The sequence below is a fragment of the Salvia hispanica genome, chromosome 5 (genome assembly GCF_029641045.1).
Source record: "Salvia hispanica isolate PSC_SH4W2 chromosome 5, Shi_PSC_v1, whole genome shotgun sequence".
Lineage (NCBI taxonomy): Eukaryota > Viridiplantae > Streptophyta > Magnoliopsida > Lamiales > Lamiaceae > Salvia > Salvia hispanica.
Window position 1 is genome coordinate 36,630,679 of NC_142696.1, and position 25,805 is coordinate 36,656,483.

Here is a 25,805-nt window from a genome sequence, read left to right on the forward strand (position 1 = left end):
AACAAGTAAAGCATGAGAGCGTGCACCTGACTATTCTGATCAAAGACTTTTGTGCCAAATTATTCAAAGACAGTACGCCTCAGTCCAAGATAAAGCATGTGTTAGTGAACGAATGTTGATGTTTGGAAAATACAAGCAAAGAAAAAGAACATAAACTTGTTGAATTTTGTATATATTTGTATTTGGTTCAGCAATAGTCACAATCGGAAAATTGACTAGTATTTAAAGGTTAATTAATCAATCTGCTTGAAAATTTTAATAAACGGGTCAAACTTAAATTCAAAAGTTATTTTAACTCTGAGTTGCAATATACCAATATCAATACATCAATATATATGTAATGTTGTAGAACGTCCGACAGAAAAAACTCAGATTCCATAACAATAAATTGTTGCATTACTTGTTATTACAGAGAAAAAATGGAGATGGGCGGAGGAAACCACGGCAAAGTAGCTGTGGACATCGCAACACTCCAAGACTTCTCAGAGCAACTCCAATCTCAACCCAAGAAACTCTACGCGGAATCACGCCGCCGCTACCAAATCCAAAAAATACCACCTCAGATACGTCGCAGGAACATGCGGCGGAGCCAGCAAGTTACGACCCGGTTCTGGTCTCCATCGGCCCCTACCACCATGGCAAACCCGGGCTCCGTCGCGCCGAGGAATTCAAGCACCTCTGCCTCGACCGCTGCGCCGGCGGAGATGACAAGAAGAAGGCCTTCTTCTTCTCCAAGATTGTTGAGGAAGCCGCCGCCATCAGAGACAGCTACGCTGAGACAGAGATTGTGGAGAAATACTACGACAAATCTCTAGCGTTGATGATGCTCTTGGATGCAAGCATCATCATAGACTTCATCCACAACTACTTGGGGATGCAAGGAAACAGCTTCTCGGACTGGCAGCGATGCCTCGGCGCCGGATCCGGGTCGTTGATGGTGCGCGACATCCTGCTCATGGAGAATCAGATCCCATTACAGGTCCTGCAACTGCTCATCACCTTGCGATACGATGAACGAGAAGCTGCTTCGTTTGTCTCACGTTTTTTCTCCGCGTTTTTATCCTTTAAAAAGCGTGTAGTAGATATAGACCTCAAGAATGATGAGGATCCTCCCATTCACTTCCTTGAAGCTTTTCAAAGAGTTATCGTGAAGAAGAAGAAGATTAAAGAGGAAGATATAGTAATGTCAGTTAATAAGGTGTTCCTGCAGTCTGGGTTTCCCATGACGGATGAGCCGGTTGATGCTGGCATATCATACATGCAACGTACCGTGATGGATCTCAAGGCCAAAGGAATCCGCGTAAGGCCTGATCTCGACCTATCGCTCGCGGACATAACTTTTGTGCCCGGTTTCTGTTTCAGCGAGCTCCGCCTACCAGTTCAGTGTTAGAAATTATTAACTCAATTACTTCACAATTAAGCATTGGTGATGAAGCTGCTGCATCACCACCTTATCATAAGTGGTGTAATCCTTGGAATTCTTCATGGTAATGAGGATGACACGACCTATCTACCTCATCAACTTCTATCAGGCGGTGGAACTAGTGGATTACATGCAATATCTTCCTAATTAAGCTAATGAGCCACGTAGTGGAGATGTGTATAGTAGCTAGCAATAGTTGACTATTTTATTATATTTGAATATGTATAAATAGGGGTGTAGTAGTTTATTGTAATATCAATCAATCATAAGAAAAGAAATTGTGAGTGAGAATTAGAGAGAAAAGAGCCGTAGCTCAAGTGAGGAAGAGAGAAGAAAGCTTTGTAGTGCTGAAGCACTTTGTGTGTATTTTGTAATCCTTTTGTGAGAAATCTATAAATACTTATCCTCCATAAATCATCTTTGTTGAGTGTTCCTATATTTTGTGTGTCAAATACTCCAACAAATCTGGTATCTAGAGCCACTCGATCCTACCTATGGCGGCAACGTTGAACATGGTCCAGCCCCAAATTTCCAAATTGGAGAAACACAATTATGGAAATTGGAGTATTCAGATGCGAGTCTTGTTGCAATCACAAGAGTTGTGGGATATTGTTCAAGACGGCTACACCGAACCTGCCTCCCAAGAAGCCGAAGATGCCCTGACGAACAACCAGAGGAACGCCCTCAGAGACGCTAGGAAACGAGACAAGAAGGCGTTATTCAATATCTATCAAGGTATTGATGAAACCACGTTCGAGAAAGTAAGTGCCGCCACCACGTCAAAACAAGCCTGGGAGATTCTGAAGAATGCTTTCACCGGCGTTGATAAGGCGATACAAGTTCGACAGCAGATCCTACGTGGCGAGTTCGAAAGTTTGGCCATGTCTGAAGCGGAGAGCATTTCAGACTACTTCACAAGAACATTAGTTATTGTGAATCAAATGAAAAGGCAAGGGGAGAACATTGAAGATGTTCGTGTCATAGAGAAAATTCTTCGTTCCTTGACGTCGAAATTTGAGCACGTTGTTGCTGCTATTGAAGAATCAAAAGATCTCAACACCATGTCCATCGACCAGTTGCAGAGCAGCTTGGAAGTCCACGAGCAACGCATGAAGAAAAAGACCACTCCGGCACTTGAGCATATGCTACAAGCGAAGATGTCAATCCAAGAAGATAAGAAGTCTGCGCCTGGGACATCACATGGTGGATACAACCGAGGCCGAGGTCGAGGTTATCGTGGTCGAGGAGGACGCGGCCAAAATTACCAGTATGATGGAGGACGTGGACAGAATTACCATAGCCAAGGAGGACGAGGCCAGAATTATCAAAACAAGGGAGGACGACAGAATTTCACCTATCGAGGCAGAGGTCGAAATTTTTATGGACAACGAGGACGAGGAAGAGGTCAGTATAGAGGCGGTTATTCTCAATCCTACAATCAACAAGGGTTTGATAAAGCAAATGTCGAGTGCTATACTTGTCACGAATTCGGGCATTACAGTTATGAGTGTCCAATAGCCGAAAATACCAAGACCAATCAACAAGTCAATTATGCCGATGGTGGAGATGATAATGAGCAGGTAACTTCAACCTCTCTTTTTATTCACAAAGGACTTGAAGGTGACCAGTGCAGCATGTGGTACTTGGACACTGGAGCAAGCAATCACATGTGCGGGAATAAAGAACTCTTCGTGGAGCTGAAAGAGACATCTTATGGGAACGTGACCTTTGGAGATTCCTCAAAAGTTGCTGTTCAAGGAAAAGGTAACATCCTGATTAAGCTGAAGAATGGAAATCATGGTTTTATATATGACGTCTATTATGTGCCTGCCATGAAAAGTAATATTTTGAGTCTTGGTCAATTGCTGGAGAAAGGATTTGATGTTAGTATCAAGAATTCTCGCCTTACTATCAATGATGCTCGTGGTAATTTGGTTGCCTGTGTGAAGATGTCCAAAAATAGATTATTTGCATTGAATGTGAAACATGATATATGAATGCTATTGTTAAAGATGAATCGTGGTTATGGCATTTGCGTCTTGGACATCTGAATTTTGGTGGCTTAAAGCTTTTGTCTACAAAGAATATGGTGAAAGGTTTGCCGCATATTGATCATCCTGAAGAAGTTTGCGAAGGTTGCATACTTGGCAAACATCATAGGCCAAGCTTCTCTAAAGAAATGAGATGGAGAGCATCACGCCCGTTGGAGATCGTTCATACAGACGTATGTGGTCCTCTGAAACCTGTTTCTAATGGAGGTAATCAGTATTTTTTGACTTTCATTGATGATTATTCCAGAAAGTCTTGGGTATATTTCTTGAAAAGGAAATCTGAGGTGTTTGATATTTTCAAAGAGTTCAAAATTCTTGTTGAAAGACAGAGTGGACACTATATTAAAGTTCTCAGATCCGACCAAGGTGGCGAGTTCACATCCGATCTGTTCGAAAAGTTTTGCAAAGAGCATGGAATCGTTCACCAGCTTACACCTCCATATACTCCTCAACTGAATGGTGTTGCTGAAAGGAAGAACCGGACAATTCTTGATATGGCGAGGAGTATGATCAAAGGGAAGGATTTACCCCGAGAATTCTGGGCTGAAGCTGTCGCAACAGCAGTATATCTCTTGAATCGATGTCCAACCAAAAGTGTTCGCAACATGACACCTGAAGAAGCATGGAGCTCGTTCAAGCCCAGCGTTGCACACCTCAGAGTTTTTGGCTGCATTGCCTATGCCAGAATTCCTGAAGCTCGAAGAATCAAGCTTGATGACAAAGGTGAAAAGTGTATCTTCGTGGGATATGGAGATCGAGTAATGGGTTACAAATTGTATAACCCACTCACGAAGAAGGTGATCATAAGTCGCGATGTGGTGTTTGAAGAAGATCAAACATGGAGCTGGGAGGATAAGAAAGCTGCAAGCTCGTCGGATATTGTACCTGATCAGCAAGAAGAAGCACGTGAAGTAGAAGAGCTAGATTCACCAGCATCATCTCAAGGTCCAGTCGGAAGGCCAAGAAGAATGCGCAATCTGAATGATATATATGAAGCTACTGAAGAAGTTGATGGAGCTGGAGAGGAAAATGTGAATCTTATTTGTTTTTTTATGGATGCTGATCCAGTTGCTTATGCAGATGCTGCGCAAGATAGGAAATGGAAGATTGCAATGGACGAGGAAATCAATGCGATTGAGAAAAACGATAGTTGGTCGTTGACGACATTGCCAGAAGGCCGAAAAGCAATTGGTGTGAAATGGGTGTTCAAAACAAAGAAAAATGCCAACGGTGAAGTGCAAAGGTACAAGGCGAGGTTGGTGGCTAAAGGATACAAGCAGAAGGCTGGAATCGATTATAGTGAAGTATTTGCTCCCGTTGCTCGTCTTGAGACGATCAGAATGTTTATCTCACTAGCTGCTCAACACAATTGGAAGATCTATCAGCTTGATGTGAAGTCTGCATTTCTAAATGGCTTTCTTGAAGAAGAAATTTACGTGGAGCAACCTGAAGGTTATGTGAAACGAGGAGCCGAAAATAAAGTCTACAGATTGAAGAAAGCTTTGTACGGGCTCAAGCAAGCACCTCGCGCCTGGAATTCCAGAATCAATGAATATTTTCTGAGGAATGGTTTTGAGAAGTGCGCATATGAACATGCTCTATACTTGAAGAAAGATGCTAAAGGTAACATGTTGTTTGTTTGCCTATATGTTGATGATCTAATTTTTACTGGAAATTGTGAAGCAATGTTTCATAAATTCAAGAAGAGCATGATCAAGGAGTTCGAGATGACGGACATTGGCTTGATGGCACATTTTCTGGGAATTGAGGTAGTGCAAAAGGAAGATGGGATATTTATCTCTCAAAGTTCATTTGCAAAACAAATCTTGGAGAAGTTCAAAATGGAGTCTTGCAATCCCGTTAATACTCCCGTGGAGATTGGTCAAGAATTGAGGAAGCATGATGGTGAAGCATAGGTAGATCCAACTTACTTCAAAAGCCTGGTTGGAAGTCTACGATATCTAACGTGCACTAGGCCCGATATTCTCTATGGAGTTGGACTAATTAGCAGGTACATGGAAACGCCGTCACGGTCTCATTTGAATGCAGCCAAGAGGATTTTGCGCTATATTAAAGGTACGCTGAATGAAGGTATACTTTATCCCTCTAATCAAGAAGTTAAGCTCATTGGTTATTCGGATAGCGATTGGGGAAGAGACTTAGATGAAAGAAAAAGCACTACCGGCTACTGTTTTTATATTGGAGATGCTGTCTTCACTTGGTCGTCCAAGAAGCAAGCTATAGTGACACTCTCAACATGTGAAGCTGAATATGTTGCAGCAAGTTCAACTGTGTGCCATTGCATTTGGTTGAGAAATTTACTAAGTTTTCTGGGATTCGCGCAACAAGGCCCGACGGAGATACGTGTTGATAATAAATCTGCAATAGCACTTGCAAAGAATCCGGTGTTCCACGAAAGAAGTAAGCATATCGATACTCGTTATCATTTCATTCGGGAGCACATGAACCAAAATGATATGGAGTTAGTATACTGCAAGTCACAGGATCAAATTGCAGACATATTTACGAAGCCGCTAAAGAACGATGTTTTTAGAAGATTGAAATTTATGCTCGGGATGAAAACTGTGAAGAATTGAGCTTAAGGGAGGATGTTAGAAATTATTAACTCAATTACTTCACAATTAAGCATTGGTGATGAAGCTGCTGCATCACCACCTTATCATAAGTGGTGTAATCCTTGGAATTCTTCATGGTAATGAGGATGACACGACCTATCTACCTCATCAACTTCTATCAGGCGGTGGAACTAGTGGATTACATGCAATATCTTCCTAATTAAGCTAATGAGCCACGTAGTGGAGATGTGTATAGTAGCTAGCAATAGTTGACTATTTTATTATATTTGAATATGTATAAATAGGGGTGTAGTAGTTTATTGTAATATCAATCAATCATAAGAAAAGAAATTGTGAGTGAGAATTAGAGAGAAAAGAGCCGTAGCTCAAGTGAGGAAGAGAGAAGAAAGCTTTGTAGTGTTGAAGCACTTTGTGTGTATTTTGTAATCCTTTTGTGAGAAATCTATAAATACTTATCCTCCATAAATCATCTTTGTTGAGTGTTCCTATATTTTGTGTGTCAAATACTCCAACATTCAGTACCTCTCCGACCTAACTCCGGTGGTGACGGCAAACACGATCGCGTTTGAAGTTCTTCCGCACGGATGCTCTAGTCTGGTGGTATTGTCGTATGCCATCTTCATGAACTCTCTAGTGCAGAGCCCACAAGATGTGAAGGAGTTACAGGATAACCGATAATGGGGTGATTCTGAATAGGCTTGCTAATTTAGAGAAAGTGGTGGAAGTTATAAAGGACATCGACACGTTTGGGCTGCACGACCAAGATATATTCAAGGATGTGAGGATGAGGATTGAAGAGTGTTGAGAAAAGAGAAGCATTAAAGATATTTGGGTCCCAAGATTAGAACATTTAATCATACATTGTTCCCATGTTCGTGTTGTTCCAAGGGAACATTCATTGTAGTATCTCAAGAGTTCCCCAATATCCTATACATACATGGGTGTTGGGAACCATATGATTATCAAATGCAATACAATCAATAGTCTTACAATACTCTCTTCTCCTCAAATATGTCGTCTGAACCATTTAACATGGTATCAGAGCGGGTTTGGACTCAGATAAGGTATCATCATCGTCCTTGATACCTTTCTCGGCCCTTTCCCGTTTTTCCTTTCTTTTCTATTATCCATTGTACCTGTAAACAGCAAACCAAATGTCAGAAGACAATCAAATTACAGAAACCTCAGATTCATTCATGGCAGATGAGTTTGCCAGGCAGTTTGCCAATTTTATGTGCGACAAATCAACCAAATCCACCAGAAACTGCTGCCGTGTCATACAGAATTGACACGCAGCCCCTCCACATCGGCGGGAACAAGTTGAACAGAGAAAATTACGGACTTTGGTCCGTACTTATGAAGACGGTGATGAGCGGTAGGGGAATGGTCTCTCACGTTACCGGAGTGCCTCCTCCCCCACCGCCAACCGATCCAGCCTTCATACAGTGGCAACAAGCCGATCACTGTGTGTTCGCATGGCTGATACAAAACATCGAGTCTCGACTAGTTAGTCGAATCTCACAACACCCCACGGCTAAGCATATCTGGGATGCTTTGGCTGTCACGTACGGGAGCGGAGGAGACAAGATTCAGGTGTACGACCTTCAATTCAAGGCAACCACTCTGAGACAAGGAAGCAAATCATTAGACGAAATATGGAGCATGCTGTCTGAAATATGGATTGCAATCGATCAGAAACAGAAAAATCCAATGAAATATCCAAAAGATATGGAGATTCACAACAAATTCATACAAGATCAGAGACTTTGCCAATTTGTGTATGCAATTGATAGCAAATACGAAACTACCAAGAGGGAAATTTTGAAAATGGATCCACTACCCTCCGTGGATTATGCATACAATCTGGTTCAACAAGAGGAGACGCGTCTCCAAGTTTTACAAGCAGCAAACAGCAACGGAGGAGTTGCTACTGATGGAATCGGGGCAGGTCTCGCTATGCGAGGCTAGCAGAACCAAGCCAGAAGTTCTCGGGGTGGTGGCCGCGGCGGCACTGGCAGAAATCGACGGAGTGAAGAAGAAGACAAGTCGAAATTGGTGTGTTCCCACTGCAAAAGGAAGAGACACACAAAAGAATCGTGCTTTGAGCTCGTTGGCTATCCGGAGTGGTGGGAGGAAAAGCACGGCAAGCCACAACCGCCGCGGGTACCCTGGAGCCGTGGCGGTCAAGCCGCTGCAGTTGTCGGAGGTAGCGGAGCAGCCACCATTCCCAGCAGTGGAGAGCAGACCAGCGCGGCTGCCCAACCGACGAACAGAACCGGAGACGCCACCATCCAGTCAGTAAACAAGATCGGGGCGGCGAATTTCGTCGCCGGAGGAAGTGGGAGCGTTATCAGCGACTGGAGCTCAGAATTGGAGAACGAAGGAGGAGCGGCGCCTGATTTGGGTTTAGGTAAAGAAGGGATAGTGGGATCTTTAGTGAGAGATCCCCAAATTTTTGGAAATTCACAAAAATCACCCCATCTAACTCCAATTTTGCAGAAAAGCCTCCACTAAAATCACCAGCCACATTTTAACCCCAAAACTTCCGAAAAATCCACAAATACCCCAGTTTTGTGCCAAAATCGATTTCAGCCACTCGAAAAACATGGGATTGCATGTACAGCGTCCAGTGATCAAGGAAAAAATAACAGATGGATATTTGACTGTGGGGTAACCGATACAATAACATATGATGCTACTGACCTTACCGAACTCCATAAACCTCACAAATCCCACATCCAAACAGCCAATGGGGAATTTACAGTTGTTGAGGGTGCCGGGACTGTTAATATATCACCTACCCTGCAATTGTCAAATTGTCTTTATATTCCTTCAATGTCTCACAAGTTGCTATCCATCAGTCATGTTACAAAGGAGTTGAATTGTACGCTTCTAATGCAACCACAATTTTGTTTGTTGCAGGATATCCGAACCGGGGAGATAATTGGGCGTGGCACTGAACGCGATGGGCTTTACTACATGGATGAGATAGCTCAAAAAGGAATTGCCATGCTAACTCACGGGTCGGCAGATCGGAAAGCTTGGCTTTGGCATCGACGTTTGGGTCATCCCTCTATCGGTTATTTAAAACTGTTATTTCCTAGTATTATTCCTAAACATGACATGTATTGCGACACTTGTTTTCTATCCAAAAGCCATCGAAACTCTTATCCTTTAAACAGTACTCGTGTTGAAACTTTATTTTCTTTGGTCCATTCTGATGTGTGGGGTCCCGCACCAGTTATTGGGGGGCAAGGTTTTCGATACTGTTTAGTCTTTGTCGATGATTGCACTCGCATGACCTGTGTATATTTTATGAAACAAAAATCTGAAGTTTTCTCACACTTTACTCATTTTTACCACCTTATCCAAACTCAGTTTCAAAAAACCATTCAGATACTTCGATCAGATAACGGGAGAGAATTTGTTAATTCTAGTATGCAGCAATTCTTCCGAGACAAAGGCCGTATACACCAAACCACCTGTGCCTATACTCCTGAACAAAACGGTGTAGCCGAAAGGAAAAATCGGTCTCTCCTCCAAATGACCCGCTCTATGCTCATAGAATCACGAGTCCCAGACCATTTCTGGCCAGAAGCCATTGCCACCTCAGCCTATCTTTTAAACCGCCTACCCGCAAGTATTCTCAAACACAGAACCCCTCTGCAACACTTGTCCACTCTCACCAAGATACCTCCCCCCTTGACACTAGAACCTCGCGTCTTCGGGTGCTCTGTTTTTGTCCATATCCCTAAACATGAAAGAACCAAACTATCCTCATGTGCTATTAAATGCGTTTTTGTAGGATATGGGGTAAATCAAAAGGGGTATAGGTGTTTTGATTCAAAGTCAAACCGAATGTTCGTTACAATGACCTGCAATTTTCTTGAAACATAGTATTTTTTCACCAACCTTAGCGGTCAGGGGAGAGTAATATTAGGAATAACAATGATACGGACCCGCTAAGTTGGATGACAATGTCAATGCCAATGCCGAGCTTTCCTGAGGCAGACCCAACAGAGAAAGCAGTAAGCAATTCCGCTGAGCAAGTCACTGATGTGGTAAATTCTGTTGCAGAAGGTGACAATGTTCCAATTATTTCTCCGTTAAGGTTGTCCAATGTGAGTCCTCTTGTGAATACAGATAATTGTTTGGCTAACATTGTTAATACAGAAGAAATTGAAAATCCAGCCGAGGCTACAGAAGAGGAAAAAGAAGAAAATGAAATCGAAGGAGTTGATCCTGACACTGGAAGATACATACTTCCTCCAAGGCCTAACAGAGGAGTTCCACCCAAGAGGTACAAGCCAGAAAAGATTGACAGAAAAAGGCGCTACTCTATCGCAAATCTAGCGAAAGGTCATATATCAGAAATGGCTCGTGCATTCGAGAATGCACTATATGAGGAAGAAGAAATACCACAGACATGGGAGGAAGCTATGAAACACAAAAAATGGAGGGAAGCCATGAAGAAAGAGATTGATGCACTGATCCGAAACAACACTTGGGAGAAATGTGCTCTGCCAGAAGGAAAAAGACAAGTAGGCTGTCGGTGGGTTTTTACTATCAAGAGAAGACCTGATGGCTCAATTGAAAGGTACAAGGCACGGCTTGTCCCGAAAGGCTACACTCAGACATATGGAGTTGACTATTCGGAGACCTTCTCTCCAGTAGCCAAGATGGACACTGTTCGGGTATTGCTATCCATTGCTGCTAATAAAGAATGGCCATTGCATCAGTTCGATGTAACGAATGCCTTCCTACATGGTGAGTTGAAGAAGGAAAAAGAAGTCTATATGGAGGCACCTCCAGGTTTCACAGCAAATTTCAAGACAGGTGAAGGGTGTCGATTGAGAAAAACCTTGTATGGATTGAAGCAATCCCCAAGAGTGTGGTTCGGGAAGTTTGCCGGGGAAATGATTAGATATGGATATGCACAGAGTAATTCAGACCATACTCTATTTTTCAAGAAGCAAGGTGATAAGATCACGTGCCTAATCATATATGTGGATGATATGATCATTACGGGTGATGACATAGAAGAAATTGAGAACTTGAAGAAGAGTCTTTTTCAGGAATTTGAGATGAAGAACTTGGGTGACCTCAAGTATTTTCTTGGAATAGAAGTGCTAAGGTCAACTAAAGGAATTTTCCTGCGACAAAGAAAGTACATTTTGGATATTCTAGCAGAAACTGGTCTACTAGATTGTAAGCCAGCAACCACTCCTATGGCTGTTAATCATGGTTTGCAAATCAAAGAAGAAGCAGAGATGGCCGATCGTAGTCAATATCAACGACTAGTCGGAAAACTTATATATCTTTCACACACTAGGCCAGACATAGCCTATGCGGTGGGAGTTGTCAGTCAATTCATGCACAAGCCGCAGACTGATCATATGGAGGCAGCACTTAGGATCTGTCGGTATTTGAAAGGAACTGCGGGACATGGAGTGTTGTTCTCCAAGAATGAACATCTTGAAATTCATGGGTACACATATGCTGACTGGGCAGGAAATCCTAATGATAGAAAATCCACAGCAGGCTACCTTACCTTTGTTGGAGGTAACTTAGTAACGTGGAAGAGCAAGAAACAGAAGGTGGTGGCCCTCTCGAGTGCCGAAGCAGAATTTCGTGGGATTAAAAGTGGGTTGACTGAGATATTATGGCTAAGAAGGTTGCTAAAGAAATGAATTTCTCACCTAGCACGTGACAGTTGTATTGTGATAACAAAGCAGCTATAAGTATCTCACAAAACCCTGTTCAACATGATCGAACTAAGCATGTCGAGGTGGACAAACACTTCATCAAAGAAAACATTGAAAATGGTGTTGTTGAACTTCCTTTTGTTCGTTCAGGAGATCAGCTTGCCGACATTTTGACTAAGGCAGTCGACTTAAGAAGTTTTGAAGGCGTACTTTCCAAATTGAGTATTGGAGACCCCACTACCCCATTTGAGGGGGAGTGTTGAGAAAAGAGAAGCATTCAAGATATTTGGGTCCCAAGATTAGAACATTTAATCATACATTGTTCCCATGTTCGTGTTGTTCCAAGGGAACATTCATTGTAGTATCTCAAGAGTTCCCCAATATCCTATAAATACATGGGTGTTGGGAACCATATGATTATCAAATGCAATACAATCAATAGTCTTACAATACTCTCTTCTCCTCAAATATGTCGTCTGAACCATTTAACAAAGAGCATTGCAGGAACAAGCTAGAACGTGGCTTGCTGATCTGATTTTTACACGTTTTCGGACCCTGTGGACTGTTATCGCCTTGTTTGCTGGAGTGCTCCTTCTTTGCCTTACTCTTTTGCAGATTTTTTTCACTATTCCTATCAATCAAAGACTCCTTTAGTTTAAATTCCACTACAGGAAAAGTGTTCACACATAAACATGTGTTTGTGACCAAACGTTTACTTATTTTGTTGCTACATATACATGTCTTTGTGGCCATACGTTACCAAAAGCCGTTAGACTTATTTTGTTGCTAGAAAAGTTGCTTGCTTTGTGATTGAATTAAATTGAATTGTTAGAAATAAATTGAATTGTAATATATAAATGAGTAAAGGCTAAAAGTGGTCATAAACATATGTCGATTTTACGATTTTGGTACAAAACATTGTCTTTTGAATTATTCGATCCAACACATTTGAAAACGGGTTGAAATTAGTCCTTTTTGGATGACACGGTTTAAATCTAACAGTCAACGACTGTTTAGTTGATTTTGACAGATTAATGATTTAAATTAGAATTTTTAATTTTATAGGGTTTACCATTTATTCTGGACAAGTTATGTTATGAACGATTTTGTTATTCCTCATTCCAGCTACTGATTTTCTAACCTGTTCACTATCTAAACTCCCATTAATCCATTCGCTACAGCATATATTGGTGTATTACATTAATCTAGTGGTGGAGTTGGTCGGTTTTGGAGTAGTTGCAGTCCAAGCGTAGCAGTCGGCAGAGCTCCACCGAATTTCTAGAGGTTGAGTTCAAGCACATCGGAGACTTGGTTGGGTGCACCGTCAAAACAGAGTTTATTATTTTCAAAAAATTAAAAAATTCAAATCTAAATCTTTTTTAATCCGGTCAAAATAGATTAAATAAACGTTGACTGTTAGATTTAAACGGCACACTCCAAAAAGGACTAATTCTGGTCTGTTTTCAAATGTCTTGGACTAAATAATGTAAAAGATACTGTTCTGGACCAAAATCATAAAATCGTCATATGTTTAGGATAATTTTTGGCCTTTACTCTATATAAATCGAAATTTAAACCGTAATATAGCCGTAAGCTGAGTCGGAGTCATCTTCCACAACACAAGATACGTCCAGATAGTGCTCTCGGATTGACATGTCATCCCTAAAGATAAAATGACTTCGTCTTTGAAGTAGAAGCACCGCTAGCAGCAAAGCTCCAATGAATTAGATGATGTCGAAGAACATAGCTTTGACAGAAAGACAAAACTGAGAGAGATAAAACGCTTATACAGAGAATGCTTTGTTAGTATTGTGTTTTAGAGTTCGTGGATGGCTGCCTATTCATAGGCACAGTCTAATTCATGTGGAGATTGGACTCATCGCAAACATTATGTCTGTCGTTATGGTTTGACTTGACTATAACCACAAAGGTTACAAACTTGAGGTTGATTCTAGACAAGACATATCTGAACGTGCCTTGAGACTGGGATCGATGACGACGTGAACATTGTTATGTGTCAACCACGGCACACGGTGCACGGGGCACACAATGCAGGGCCACTATCAAGGTTTTTTAAAATGTAATTGAGATAACACCACATCTTTATTGATTAAAATTATTATAATTAGTAACTTCATAGTGCAACGTGTATACTAATTTACTGGATGAGATGAGCATAGACGTGTTGAATTTGATATTCATATTTGGTTTAACAATAGCCACATTGCGAAAATTGACTCTAGCATTCAATCTCCTTGAAAATAAAATAACGGGTCAAACTGAAATTCAGATTGGAAATAGTATATTCAGTTGCGGTCTGAAGTTCAAGAATCAAGATAACTAAGTCCTTCATCAAGAAAAAATCGACCATGCATATATAATGTGAAGTACTACTTCGGCCCATGAAATAATCAAATACTAAATGAGAAAATAATGGCATTGACTTTTATAGTATAAAAAATGGAGAAGCACTCATCTTCAAATAACCACGTCAACGGTGGAGGAAGCCGCCGTGAAGACTTTGAAGTAGCGGTGGACGTCGTAACGCTCCAAGACTTCTCAGATCTCCTCCACACTCAACCCAACAAACTCTACTCAGAATCACACCGCCAAATCCAAAAAATCCCAAACCAGATACGTCGCCGGAATATTCGACGGAGCCAGCAAGTGTACGACCCAGTGCTGGTCTCCATCGGGCCCTACCACCACGCCAAACCCGGCCTCCGTCGCGCCCAGGAATTCAAGCACCAGTGCCTTAACCGATGCGCCGGCGGAGATGACAAGAAAAAGGCCTTCTTCTACTCCAAGATTCTGGAGGAAGTCGCTGCCATCAGAGACAGCTACGCGGAGGCGAAGATCATGGAGAAATACGACGACAAATCGCTAGCGCTGATGATGCTTTTGGACGCCAGCATCATCATAGACTTCATCCATAACTACTTGGGGATGAAAGGAAACAACTTCTTGGACTGGCGTCGATGTCTTGGCGCCGGATCCTGGCCGTTGATGATTCGCGATATCATGCTCATGGAGAATCAGATCCCCCTACAGGTGCTGAAACTGCTCATCGCCATGCAGTACGAGGAAGGAGAAGCTGCTTCGTTTCTCCCACGTTTTTTCGCTGGGTTTTTAACCTGCAAAACGCATCTAGTAGGTGTAGACCTCGAGAATGCAGATATCCCTGATGAAATTGAGGATCCTTCCATTCACTTACTCGAGGCTGTTCGGAAAGTTATAGTGAAGAAGAAGAAGAAGAAGATGATGAAGAAGAATGAGATTAAAGAGCAGCATATACTTATGTCCGAATATAGCTTAGTTAATAAGAACGTGTTCATGTTATCTAGGTTCCCCATGAGGGAAGAAACAGTTGATGCTGGCGTATCATACATGCATCGTTCAGTGATGGATCTCAAGGCCAAAGGAATCCGCATAAGGTCTGATCCTGACCTGTCGCCTGGGGAGATCACTTTCGTGCCCGGTGTCTGTTTTAGCGAGCTCCACCTCCCAATTCAATACCTAACTCCAGTGGTCGTGGAAAACATGATCGCCTTTGAAGTTCTTCCACATGGATGCTCTAGTCCGGTGGTGCTGTCCTACGCCATCTTCATGAAGTCGTTAGTGCAGAGCCCACAAGATGTGAAGGAGTTGCAGGCCAATGGGGTGATGCTGAATAGGTTTGGGAATTTAGAGAATGTGGTGCAAATGGTAAAGGAGGTTGACACGTTCGGGCTGCATGATCAGGATATATTCAAGGATGTAAAGAGAAGGATTGAAGAGCATTGCAGGAGCAAGGCTAGGACGTGGCTTGCTGACCTGGTTTATAGTCGTTTTCGGACTCCATGGACTGCTATCGCCTTGTTTGCTGGAGTGCTTCTCCTTTGCCTTACCTTTGTGCAAACATTTTTCACTATCTGGCCTACGAATCAAAGAGCGCTTTAGTTTTCGATTTTTGAAGTAAGATCGATGGCATGGCAATTGGCATTGAGCAAGGAGTAAACCTTGTTACATACCCTTTTTTGTCAAGAAAAGTAATGTTGTCTAGACAGTCATAGTCAAGGAGCAAACACAACTGTTTATATCATGTTGTCAATAACAATAATGGCATTATTTTTCCTCTTCAAACTAATGCAGAAGAAAGTATAATACTAGTTTAGCTATTGCTAATGACATCCTACCATATTTAGCAGAGAGAATAACGAGTACATATACTCATAATGTGGGTAATTATTTGCAAAATATAGCATGGAATCTAGTTCTTAGAAAGCTCTTGGCTGCGCTTGGCAGCAGCAACGACCGCGTTCATCAGTATGCCTCGAAAGCCAGCCTTTTCCAGTTCATGAATCCCAGCTATGGTCGTGCCACCAGGCGATGCCACGTCATCTTTCAGCTGGCCCGGGTGCTTGCCCGTGCTCACTGCCATTGATGCTGCTCCCAGTACCTGTACCAGATCCAGATTGAGTCGGCCGTGGTGCTTGTAAGATAAAATTGTAATGTCTCATGTCGACTAGGTAATGAAAGTTGAAACAGTTCATGTATGACCAACTCAGGTCAATCATGTAGATAACTAAATTAATGTATTGATTTACCATTTGAGAAGCCAGACCGAGTGAGAGTTCACGAGGAAGACCAGCAGCAACACCTCCATCGGCTAAAGCTTCAATTGCCAAGAAGATGTATGCCGGTCCACTAGCACTGCCATCCAACAAAAGATCTCAACAGCGTCAAGGCCACCATATAGCAAGAGTCACTCCCAAAACGTATGAACCATTATCTAAAGGTAAGAAGATAAGGAGCGATGAGTACCTCAGGCCGGTGATAGCATCAAACAGCTTCTCCGGAGCTGTCCAAACTTTGCCAATTGCTCCAAATATTTTACTGATCAATTCCCCATCTTCCTTGGTTGCTGCATCCCCCAGAGTAATAACTGTGTATATAACTTTCTTTAGGAAACTATGGCCACGTATGTATACACGTGCACTTTATGGTGACAGAGAGAAAAAAAGGGGAAATAGCATACCAGAAGCAGCCACACCAACAGCAGCTGGGGTGTTGGGCATTACCCTAATAAATCGGCCGTGACCAGCCCACTCCTAAAAATGTGTCAAACAACACACGCTGATCAGGGCTATGCCTCGGATAGAATGCAGCGAATGAAGTATTGAAATGAAAAGAGAAACATGACTTGGGAATCATCCACGAAATTTATGCAGAGTAGAGCTTGTTATGGATTATATACAAGTACAATTTCAGTGCACGAACCTGCAAATCTTTTAGCTTGACTCCAGCAACAACAGAGACTAATAGCTGCTTCTCTGAAAGAAGTGGCCTTAACTGTAGCACCACATCTTTGACTACATATTTGAACAGAACATGGAAACAGAGAGATTAGACGAAAAGGGAACGGACATCAGCTATATATCTTTTCCATCGCGTAGAGAATTTACCAACTTGAGGTTTCACGGAGAATATAACCACATCACTATCTTGGACTACCTGCGTTTCAGATATGCCAAAAAGGCATGGAGTTACGGTGATGACGGTTAAAAAAGAGAGTCTATGGTATACACATGTTGATAGTATATGTTGATTGTTTAGTATGTCAAGGATTAAAAATTCCACCAATCTGAATGAAGTGCACGAGACTGGTTTGATCTTAGGTATGACCAGAACAAGCAAAAATAAGATTTACCAGAGTTGTGAAATAATTTAATTATTATGATTGTTATGAGTATTACTTGAATTCAGAAACCTTGCATATTGTTTAAGCTGTTCTCAACATATATGCTGCAAACTTGGCAAATAAATTTGCTTATAGACTTATAGTAGACTTCAAGAGAAGAGCATCACGTTCAATGTTTCACGACTCACTCTCCCCACAAGAAAGTGAAGGGCAATGTGGCAAAATACAACAAGTAAAGCATGAGAGCGAGCACCTGACTATTCTGATCAAAGACTTTTGTGCCAAATGATTCAAAGACAGTACGCCTCAGGCCAAGATGAGCAGTCCGGACATTGGAAGCCGGCAAAACCCCTGAATTGATGACACCTCTGGCAATGCTCTCTGCCATTTTTCCAGCCCCGATGAAACCAATCTTGCAGGATTCGGTGGAAATAGGCATAATGTTGGCCATTTAATTGTGATTTCGGAAAAACCAACCTAAAACATAAAACGGTCATGAAATAGGAAAGCCATGAAAATCATAGTAATATGAGAGCAAAAATAAACCAATAAGTTAGCAAACACATAGAATGTGAATCAAGAGACATTACATTACATTCGATATGCCATAAAGAAAACATCAAAACCCCCAAACCCAAACAATTCATACTAATTACCATAAAAACAATACTAGACATTTCATCAAAAAACATAACGCTAAAAAACTACATAGACATTTCATCACCAACATAAACTCCTATGCATTTAATTGAGCATAAAACCTAATTTTTTTTTCTGTCTGCGCTACACATATACAGATGTACAGAACATGACCCACTAAACAAATAAAAACTCAATCTTTAACCGTAATAAAAAATCAATCTTGAATGGAATAATGGAAAAAAGATGGAGAAAATGGACATCACTCTAGAGCTAAGGTCAAGGTGCAACACAAGTAACCGTAAGAGATTGAAATGCCAACATATTCATAAGGTACAACACAAGGTACAACATATTAAGTGTCCTTCAAGCTTCTACCTTGCACCGTAAGAGATTGAAATAAATACCAAAACCAGCATCAAGGAAAAAAACCAAATGCCACTATTCATAATTGCAATATACAAGAAAATGGAAATTAAAAAGAGCAAGAATAGATACCCTTTAATTCTGTACGAATATGAACAGCCTATCAGCGCTACAACCAGCGTTTCAGCTGCGGCGGCGCTTGGGAGGGAGAGTGTGTGTTAGTTATGGATGGTATCAGTGACAGTATTCACCAGTATCAGCATAAATTAGGTGGTTTTTGGATCTAAAACTTGAAAACGTATGCAACAGTTGTAGAATATTTGGGTAATTGGGTTTGTTTTACATTTAATATAATGTATTCGAATTAGTGAAATGTGTTCAATTTTGAGATAAAATAGTTATTTATACTAAAAAACCTTGATGAATGCCAAGGTGACCAAAAATTATTGGCTATGGGTATACGAGTCACGAGCACATGTTGATACCTAATTGGAAAAATAACATAAAAACAAAAGTGGTTTCCCATATCTTGAGAATGAGCATTTATTTCTTGCCAATAATCCGAGGATGATGAAAGGGATTGATTCCTTAAATTCAATTTATGTATTTTACCGTATGTTACGTTTTTTAAATTGAGATTTCAAATTTTCGTGTATATAGGAGTAGTATTTACATGAAAAAATAATTAACTCTATATTTTCTTTTATGAGCAAATGAATATATAAATTAAAAGATTGTGGTCTGGTGGACTCAAACTCGATACATTTTCCTCAAAAGTATAAATTTTTTCTATACTTATGGTTTACTATCAAAATAAAATACATATAGTTTGATACTATTATCATTTCTGTAGCCCCTAACTTTTAAAATTTACTGTAGCCCACATACTTAGACAACATATATATTCCTTTTCTCGGACCACTCCCTCTCTTTGGCGAACATGAATGAAGCTTCAAAGCCAATAATGGAGGATGTCACAAAATCGAAAATATAACACAATTAAAATAGAAAGACAATCGAAGAAAATAACACAAACAAGCACAATTGATGAAAATAACACACTCCTATGATACACCCATTTTTTGTGTAAAGCTTGATGGATTTTCTGATAGGCTCAGATATGGTAGAACATCACCACAACAAAAATATCAAACCAAAAAAATCGAATTGAACACAGAAACTAAGTCAAATTATGCCACCGCCACCACCTAAATCGACTCTCAGATATGGTTGAACATCATCACCACCCAAAATCGACACTGATGCGACTGGCATGTTGCGACAGTAGTCGTAGTGCGAGGACTGCCGTGGATGGACACCCTAATACTAATAACTGGATTGGGAACAACACCACTACATACAGTCATTGCCACTACTCTGGAGAGTTGCATACATATTGAGATCGGTGTGGAAGAATCCAAGGTGGGATGGCAATTTTGGGAGAGAGACATCAAATGAGAATGGTAGTTACTAGATATGTATAAGACCGATGGAGTAATTAGTGAATTATGTTAAGTGTGTGTTATACATTGAATTTGTATTTCAATACATCAGTCCATTGATATGGGACAAAAAAAATGAGCATTATACAATGTAAAGGAGAGGTGTTCAATATCAACTCTAAAATATATTAATACTTTGGAATGAGATAGTAGTTGCGTTGGTCACGCACACACGAAAGAGCCTACATACCAAACAAGACAAACTAATATTGTAATGAATTATTGAGTTAGTGGTAAATGGTAGGCAACAAAGAATGAAGGAAGAGAAATCTAGTTTCTCTTGTACTAATAAACTTGCACCCAACTACATTGAATGAACCTTCCCCAGCAATTATCTAAATATATATGCTTGACTTAACCTCACTTTTGATATTATCACAAATCCAACACACACACACACAGTATGGCAGATTTGAACTCTGGGGATAGTCCTATCTACCAGTCAAAACAGTATTCTGAGGGCAGGCCTAATTACCCTCAAGAACTCTTCCATTTCATTCTTTCCAATACCCCCTCTCATGAACTAGCATGGGATGCTGGCACCGGCACTGGCCAAGTAGCCAGCTCAGTTAGTTTTCTCTCTTTCTCTCTCTCTCCCTGTGTGTGTGACTTTTTGTGATTCTTGGGTTAGTTCTAATGCATGCTTCATCATCTATGTGATCAGCTGGCTAAGCTTTACAAGAACGTGATAGCGACAGACATAAGCCCAAAGCAACTAGAATTTGCAGAAAAGCTTGCAAACATAACATACCAATGCACTTCCCCCAGCATGTCCATGGAAGAACTCCAAAAGAAAGTTGGATCAGAATCCACTTTTGATTTGGTCACCATAGCTCAAGCCATGCACTGGTTCCACCTCCCTACGTTCTACCAACAGGTGAAGTGGCTTCTGAAGAAGCCCAACGGGGTGATCACCGCCTGGTGTTACACCACACCAGAAGTCAACCCAACAGTTGACTCACTGTTCCAAAGATTTTACACCATCGATGCTGGTCCTTACTGGAAATCTGGTCCGTCCCTGGTATCACCTTGTGAAACAGTGGAACAGGGATACAAAACCATTGATTTCCCGTTTGAACCAGTAGAGGGACATGAGCACACTGGACCATTTCGGTTTAACATAGAGAAAGTGATGGATTTGGGGGGTTATTTCACATACTTGAGGTCATGGTCTGCATATGAAATTGCTAAACAAAAGGGTGTGGAGTTGCTCACTGGCAGTGTGGTGGAAGATTTCACAAGGGCTTGGAGTGAAGATGGCAAAATCCAAAAGACAGTCATTTTCCCTCTTTATTTGAGGATGGGGAAAGTTGGTTTACCAAGTTAAAAGACATTTATGTCAGATGTACACATACATGTTACCTGAATAATTTTCGACATGGACATGTAGCTAGTTGATGGTGCCTGGGCATGATTGTCCATTCTGTAATAAAGCTGTAAAATTATGATTGCACATTTCTGGAATGAAAAAAGAAACTTGTAGTTCTAATAACTACTTGATTCAGCTGCTATTCTCTCATGTCATCCCTGTATTCTACAATGTCATCATACACGAAGAACATGAGTCACAGAATTCGTTCTATTTCTTTTAGATGGGCAATCTATCAACTGATTCAACTCGAAAGAAAATAAAAAGTGTGTTATGAAATAGAAAAGAAAGTGTCCCATTATGTTACTGAGAAATAAAACATGGTAACGGCAATACCTGATCAGTTCATCCCTGTTGGTCCTGATAAGTTGAATAACAAGTCAAACTTGGATATTAGCAAGAAATGTTTGTGTTACAAATATTATATTGAATTTATGGATGCTATCCAGATTCCAGACTCCTACCTATACACAAAATACTAAATTGTTCATATATTTTGAACAATATACTTTAAACCATCAAGAAATCACAAAAGGATCATAAAAGTACACAAACAATTCTACAAAGAACGCCCAAAAGAGATAATTCGGCCCAGAACAAACTCAGCCTTATCAGTCATCACTCAGAAGAAGCGAGAGCAGACTGCAACACATCTTCAAGATACTTCTCAGCAGCAGCATACTGCCTCTTCTTATCCTCAATTGCCAATGCAGCCAGAGCCTTGTCCTGGATGAAATCAGAGTCTCAAAATCAATCTATAATAGCTAAAATTGCAGGGAGAAATACTATAACTAGAGGGAAAAGGAAACTACAGGAGGCAAGTCTTGGTAACTTCTCAATGTCTCAAGGATTGGCTTTGTTTTCTTCTCCAAATCCTTCCTGTGCTCAGCCATTTCCACCAACACGCCATGACTAATATCTGGGCTATAGCCCACACGATTGAGCATTGCCTGGGAAAATTATGTTAGACTTGGAACTCATTCTTTTCACGAGCTTGGTATATATATATATCCTATTTCCTTCTTAATCTCAGCCCTTGGATCCTTGAATTGGATGGTTGTGATCAATGCATTATTAGTCTATAATGTTGCATTATTAGCCGCTGTGCATTATTAGAATGAAAATGTGCATTATTAGTCTATAATGTTGCATTATTAGCCGTTGTGCATTATTAGAATGAAAATGTGCATTATTAAATGACACGTGGCATTAATCTAACCATCAGATGACAAAATCGTGGGGCTAGGATTAAGAAGGAAAAAGGACAAAAGATATGAAAAGGATTTGAATACATCCCTATATACTATATATATATATATATATATATATATATATATATATATATATATATATATATCTTGAGAACACAAGATAAGAACATCGAAAGATTTGAAACCCATTTGAAAGAGATCTAATATTACCATACCTTGTAATTAGAATACTGCTGCAGATACTGTCTCTCTTTTGATTCCATTATAGCCAAGTTTGTCTTCCAGTGTTCCATTTGAGCTTCACAAGGAGGTATATCATCTTCTAGTTGTGTGAGCGTTCTGAAATGAAATGATATATTTAGAAAGAGGAGAAACAAAGTTTGACATGCGAATCAGGGAAAAAAAGAATTTGCAGATCCACCTTTTCAAGTATGTCAATCGTGCAATTGCCTTCCGAGTATAGTCAAGAAGTTCTTTGGCCTCCTGTTGGACTTTAGCCCTCTTCTCTTCAACTGCTGTTTTTCTCAGAGATTGATCTGCCATTGCTACAAGAAAACTAAAGCATTTCTCCTTGTAAGTTGGTGCATCCTTATGATATTCTGAGTAAACTTAAGGTTGAATACCCACCTACTTAATTCAGTATCCCTAATATTCAACAGATTAGCGACACTGGCAAGAACTTGGGAAGATGATACCACATTTGACGGTAAACTCTCTTGCACCAATCCAACATGTTCTAGTATCTCTCGTATCCTAGCAGCTGGAGTAATATAAGGTGAACAAGACACAACATAAAAACAGTGAGATTCATACATAACAAAAATAATGAAGTAAACAGCTACTATTCAGACAGGAATAAAGGTTAGACCTTGTGAACGATATTCTGCAGCTTTCTGACGAAAATCATTTGCAACAATGGTGGCAGCCTGAGTCTTGGCCTGAGAGAGGGTAGCAATGTTGTGCAAGTGAGCAATGCTCCGAGGAGTGTACTCAAAATCAGGTACGTCTTTTCCAACTGCGTCGAATTGAGAAACGAGCCATGCTTTCACTTCTGCAATCCGATTAGCATCAAAGCCAGTGCTGCCACTGCTTTTAGATGGGTCAGATGATGCCACTGAGAACGAAGGAGAAGGAGGATCAGATCCCGCACCAATTTCACTCATCTTCTTGGTCTTCCCTTGCTCTAAATTTCAACTTAAGTTCGAACCTACATCCACAAAACCAAAACAATTAAAGGACAGATAAAGAAAATCCAGTCACTCAATAATCACAATCTAGAACCCATGAATTTGGGGTTTTGTGTTATATTTTAACTCGAGACAAGGCAATGAACATTAAATTTGTAAGTATGGTAGTAAAAACACCAATTTTTATGCTAACATATTATTATATTTTCCTATTTCTGTTTCCCCAAACACACAGTACCAACAACTTAAGAACAGAAAATAGAGAAATTCATCAAAACTAAATATTCATCAATTCAGACCTCAAATTGAACTGGAAAATCAAACAGATCGAGCATAGAACTAAAACGCAAAGAAAAGTAACAGGAAACCTAGTATTTCCCATTATAAATGGTATCGAATAGAAATCTGTTCACAGACGAAAAAAAGCTGAACCTCAATTTGAATAACACTACACTAAGAATTCAAAAGCAAATACACAAACATATAATATACATAAAAATACCTAAAAATGGAGGAGCGTGAGTGAGAGGCGAGAGAGATGACGGATCGCCGGCCAGCTACGGATTTGGTCTGTCAGTTGGGGTGGAGCTTGTCAAGTGAAGCTTTTTGAATTTGATAAAAACTTCAATTAAATTACATTTTGCGCATACTACTGTTTACTATTTCGAGTTTCGATCCTTCAATAATAAGTTTTATCTTTCTACCCACTACTAAGTTTTACTTGAGTAGATCCCGTCAATGTTTTTTCATTATTTATTTAGTTTTGCTTGTGCTAATATAACTACTCCAATTAAACACAGAAAATTGCCCTTGTATAAAATGAGTTATTAGTGTATTTCAATTCAATGTGAATATTTTTAATCCACTATGTTGAGTTTATTATCCATAGATATTGTTGAGCACTGTTTTAAAAATGGAATCAGTGAGTCAATCAGCGAAACAATTGGTTCATACTAATTCAATCGGTCAGACCAGTTAAACCACCAATCAAATTCTTATAAAAGTATTTTATAAAGTACTAATATTTAATACATAAAATATACTATTATATTAAATTTAATAAATAATAAAATATGATTAATAATATATCATAATCTATACAATATATAAAGGGGGGTTTTGGGGGTGTTTAGGGAAATAAGAGGAAATTTAGGGGTATTTAGGGAAATGACCATTTAAAATAGATATTAAATGATCTAAAAATATATAAAACGTGTGATTAAGTAGTTGGTTATTTAATTTCCATAGTTAGTGGATTAGTGGTATAGTTAGTGGTGATGTTGCACAACAACATATAGCCGAAGAAAAGCAAGACTTGAAAACAAAACCTATTACTTTATAATGATGCCGGAGTTCAAGATTGGAGGGTAACAATTTATTTAATTACTGCTGCTGCCAGGAACAAAATGAGTTGCCTATTATTTAAAAGAGTTCTTAGTTTAGATTGGAGGGGCTAGTCATGGTTCTTGAGCGATGTAGAGGTTGAAAGAAGCTTCGGCGGCGACGGAATTGGAGATGAGTGGACTGAGAGCGAGGAATGGTTTCATTCTAGAAACATCGAACATTTGATTGTGTTGTGTAGAGGAATGGAGTGTCGTGCATTGCGGCCTGCCTCCTTTACTGGTAAAATCTCAACTTCATGGCTCTGAGTTTGTGCTTATAACTTACTGTTGCTGTTACAATATTTTTGTTTCTTTTTGCTAACATAGAATTTGCTATCTGAGATTATCAGAACTCATCTGCAAACTTAAAGCTTTCACCTCTTCCTCATGAACCTGCTGACTACAATCTGTGGGGCTACAATTGATATTCCTCTTGGTGGTTCCATGGTATACCATATACCAATTTGAGTGTTTGATACAATCTGTTTAATTTTTAAAGAATTTATAAGGAGATGCGGATTGAGCCTTTCTTTACCCTTCTGTAAACCTTTGTATGAATTAAAAAAGAGAGAACAGGACCTTCAAGCTAGAGAGGCTGAACTGAAGAAAAAGAAACAGGTGAACTCTATTAAAGTTGTTACCTCTCAGTTTAATTAAAGTTGATATTGTGAATGCCCATCTTTGATTACATCC

General features: G+C 40.2%; 5 protein-coding genes and 1 pseudogene across 5 annotated transcripts; 4 read left to right on the forward strand and 2 right to left on the reverse strand.

Annotated features, from left to right (window-relative positions):
• Positions 1–367: 367 nt before the first annotated feature.
• Positions 368–1,537, forward strand: LOC148926742 (putative UPF0481 protein At3g02645; annotated as a pseudogene).
• Positions 1,538–1,698: 161 nt separating this feature from the next.
• LOC125198254 (uncharacterized) lies at positions 1,699–3,435 on the forward strand. Its single transcript, XM_089058062.1, has one exon. The coding sequence runs from the start codon at positions 1,918–1,920 to the stop codon at positions 3,418–3,420; it is 1,503 nt and encodes a 500-aa protein (XP_088914188.1). The 5' UTR covers positions 1,699–1,917; the 3' UTR covers positions 3,421–3,435.
• A 10,704-nt stretch (positions 3,436–14,139) lies between these two features.
• Positions 14,140–15,898, forward strand: LOC125189432 (putative UPF0481 protein At3g02645). Its single transcript, XM_048086711.2, has one exon. The coding sequence runs from the start codon at positions 14,237–14,239 to the stop codon at positions 15,713–15,715; it is 1,479 nt and encodes a 492-aa protein (XP_047942668.2). The 5' UTR covers positions 14,140–14,236; the 3' UTR covers positions 15,716–15,898.
• Positions 15,826–18,930, reverse strand: LOC125188336 (pyrroline-5-carboxylate reductase-like). The gene is made up of 8 exons (XM_048085112.2): positions 18,594–18,930; positions 17,710–17,933; positions 17,221–17,269; positions 17,036–17,127; positions 16,794–16,866; positions 16,580–16,700; positions 16,363–16,468; positions 15,826–16,214 (listed from the first exon to the last, which is right to left on the reverse strand). Exons 2-8 carry the CDS (start codon positions 17,905–17,907, stop codon positions 16,026–16,028), a joined length of 828 nt encoding a protein of 275 aa, XP_047941069.2. The 5' UTR covers positions 17,908–17,933; positions 18,594–18,930; the 3' UTR covers positions 15,826–16,025.
• Positions 18,931–20,308: 1,378 nt separating this feature from the next.
• On the forward strand, positions 20,309–21,474 carry LOC125188337 (uncharacterized). Its single transcript, XM_048085114.2, has 2 exons — positions 20,309–20,531; positions 20,628–21,474. The coding sequence occupies exons 1-2, from the start codon at positions 20,367–20,369 to the stop codon at positions 21,288–21,290; spliced, it is 828 nt and encodes a 275-aa protein (XP_047941071.1). The 5' UTR covers positions 20,309–20,366; the 3' UTR covers positions 21,291–21,474.
• A 226-nt stretch (positions 21,475–21,700) lies between these two features.
• Positions 21,701–24,382, reverse strand: LOC125188334 (AUGMIN subunit 1-like). The gene is made up of 7 exons (XM_048085111.2): positions 24,233–24,382; positions 23,412–23,750; positions 23,171–23,303; positions 22,965–23,099; positions 22,759–22,882; positions 22,145–22,282; positions 21,701–22,058 (listed from the first exon to the last, which is right to left on the reverse strand). Exons 2-7 carry the CDS (start codon positions 23,704–23,706, stop codon positions 21,951–21,953), a joined length of 933 nt encoding a protein of 310 aa, XP_047941068.2. The 5' UTR covers positions 23,707–23,750; positions 24,233–24,382; the 3' UTR covers positions 21,701–21,950.
• Positions 24,383–25,805: the final 1,423 nt, after the last annotated feature.

What these genes read in the sequence shown, in the direction of transcription:
- LOC125198254 (XM_089058062.1), top strand. Translation starts at nt 1,918, where the DNA reads ATGGCGGCAACGTTGAACATGGTCCAGCCCCAAATTTCCAAATTGGAG.
- LOC125189432 (XM_048086711.2), top strand. Translation starts at nt 14,237, where the DNA reads ATGGAGAAGCACTCATCTTCAAATAACCACGTCAACGGTGGAGGAAGC.
- LOC125188336 (XM_048085112.2), bottom strand. Translation starts at nt 17,907, where the DNA reads ATGGCCAACATTATGCCTATTTCCACCGAATCCTGCAAGATTGGTTTC. An exon ending in TGTTGGTGTGGCTGCTTCTG is followed by an intron (nt 16,701 to 16,793) that starts GTATGCTATTTC and finishes TTATATACACAG; the next exon opens with TTATTACTCTGGGGGATGCA. An exon ending in TCGGTCTGGCTTCTCAAATG is followed by an intron (nt 16,215 to 16,362) that starts GTAAATCAATAC and finishes GATCTGGTACAG; the next exon opens with GTACTGGGAGCAGCATCAAT.
- LOC125188337 (XM_048085114.2), top strand. Translation starts at nt 20,367, where the DNA reads ATGGCAGATTTGAACTCTGGGGATAGTCCTATCTACCAGTCAAAACAG. An exon ending in CTGGCCAAGTAGCCAGCTCA is followed by an intron (nt 20,532 to 20,627) that starts GTTAGTTTTCTC and finishes CTATGTGATCAG; the next exon opens with CTGGCTAAGCTTTACAAGAA.
- LOC125188334 (XM_048085111.2), bottom strand. Translation starts at nt 23,706, where the DNA reads ATGAGTGAAATTGGTGCGGGATCTGATCCTCCTTCTCCTTCGTTCTCA. An exon ending in CGATTGACATACTTGAAAAG is followed by an intron (nt 22,883 to 22,964) that starts GTGGATCTGCAA and finishes ATTTCATTTCAG; the next exon opens with AACGCTCACACAACTAGAAG. An exon ending in AGCAGTATTCTAATTACAAG is followed by an intron (nt 22,283 to 22,758) that starts GTATGGTAATAT and finishes TAATTTTCCCAG; the next exon opens with GCAATGCTCAATCGTGTGGG.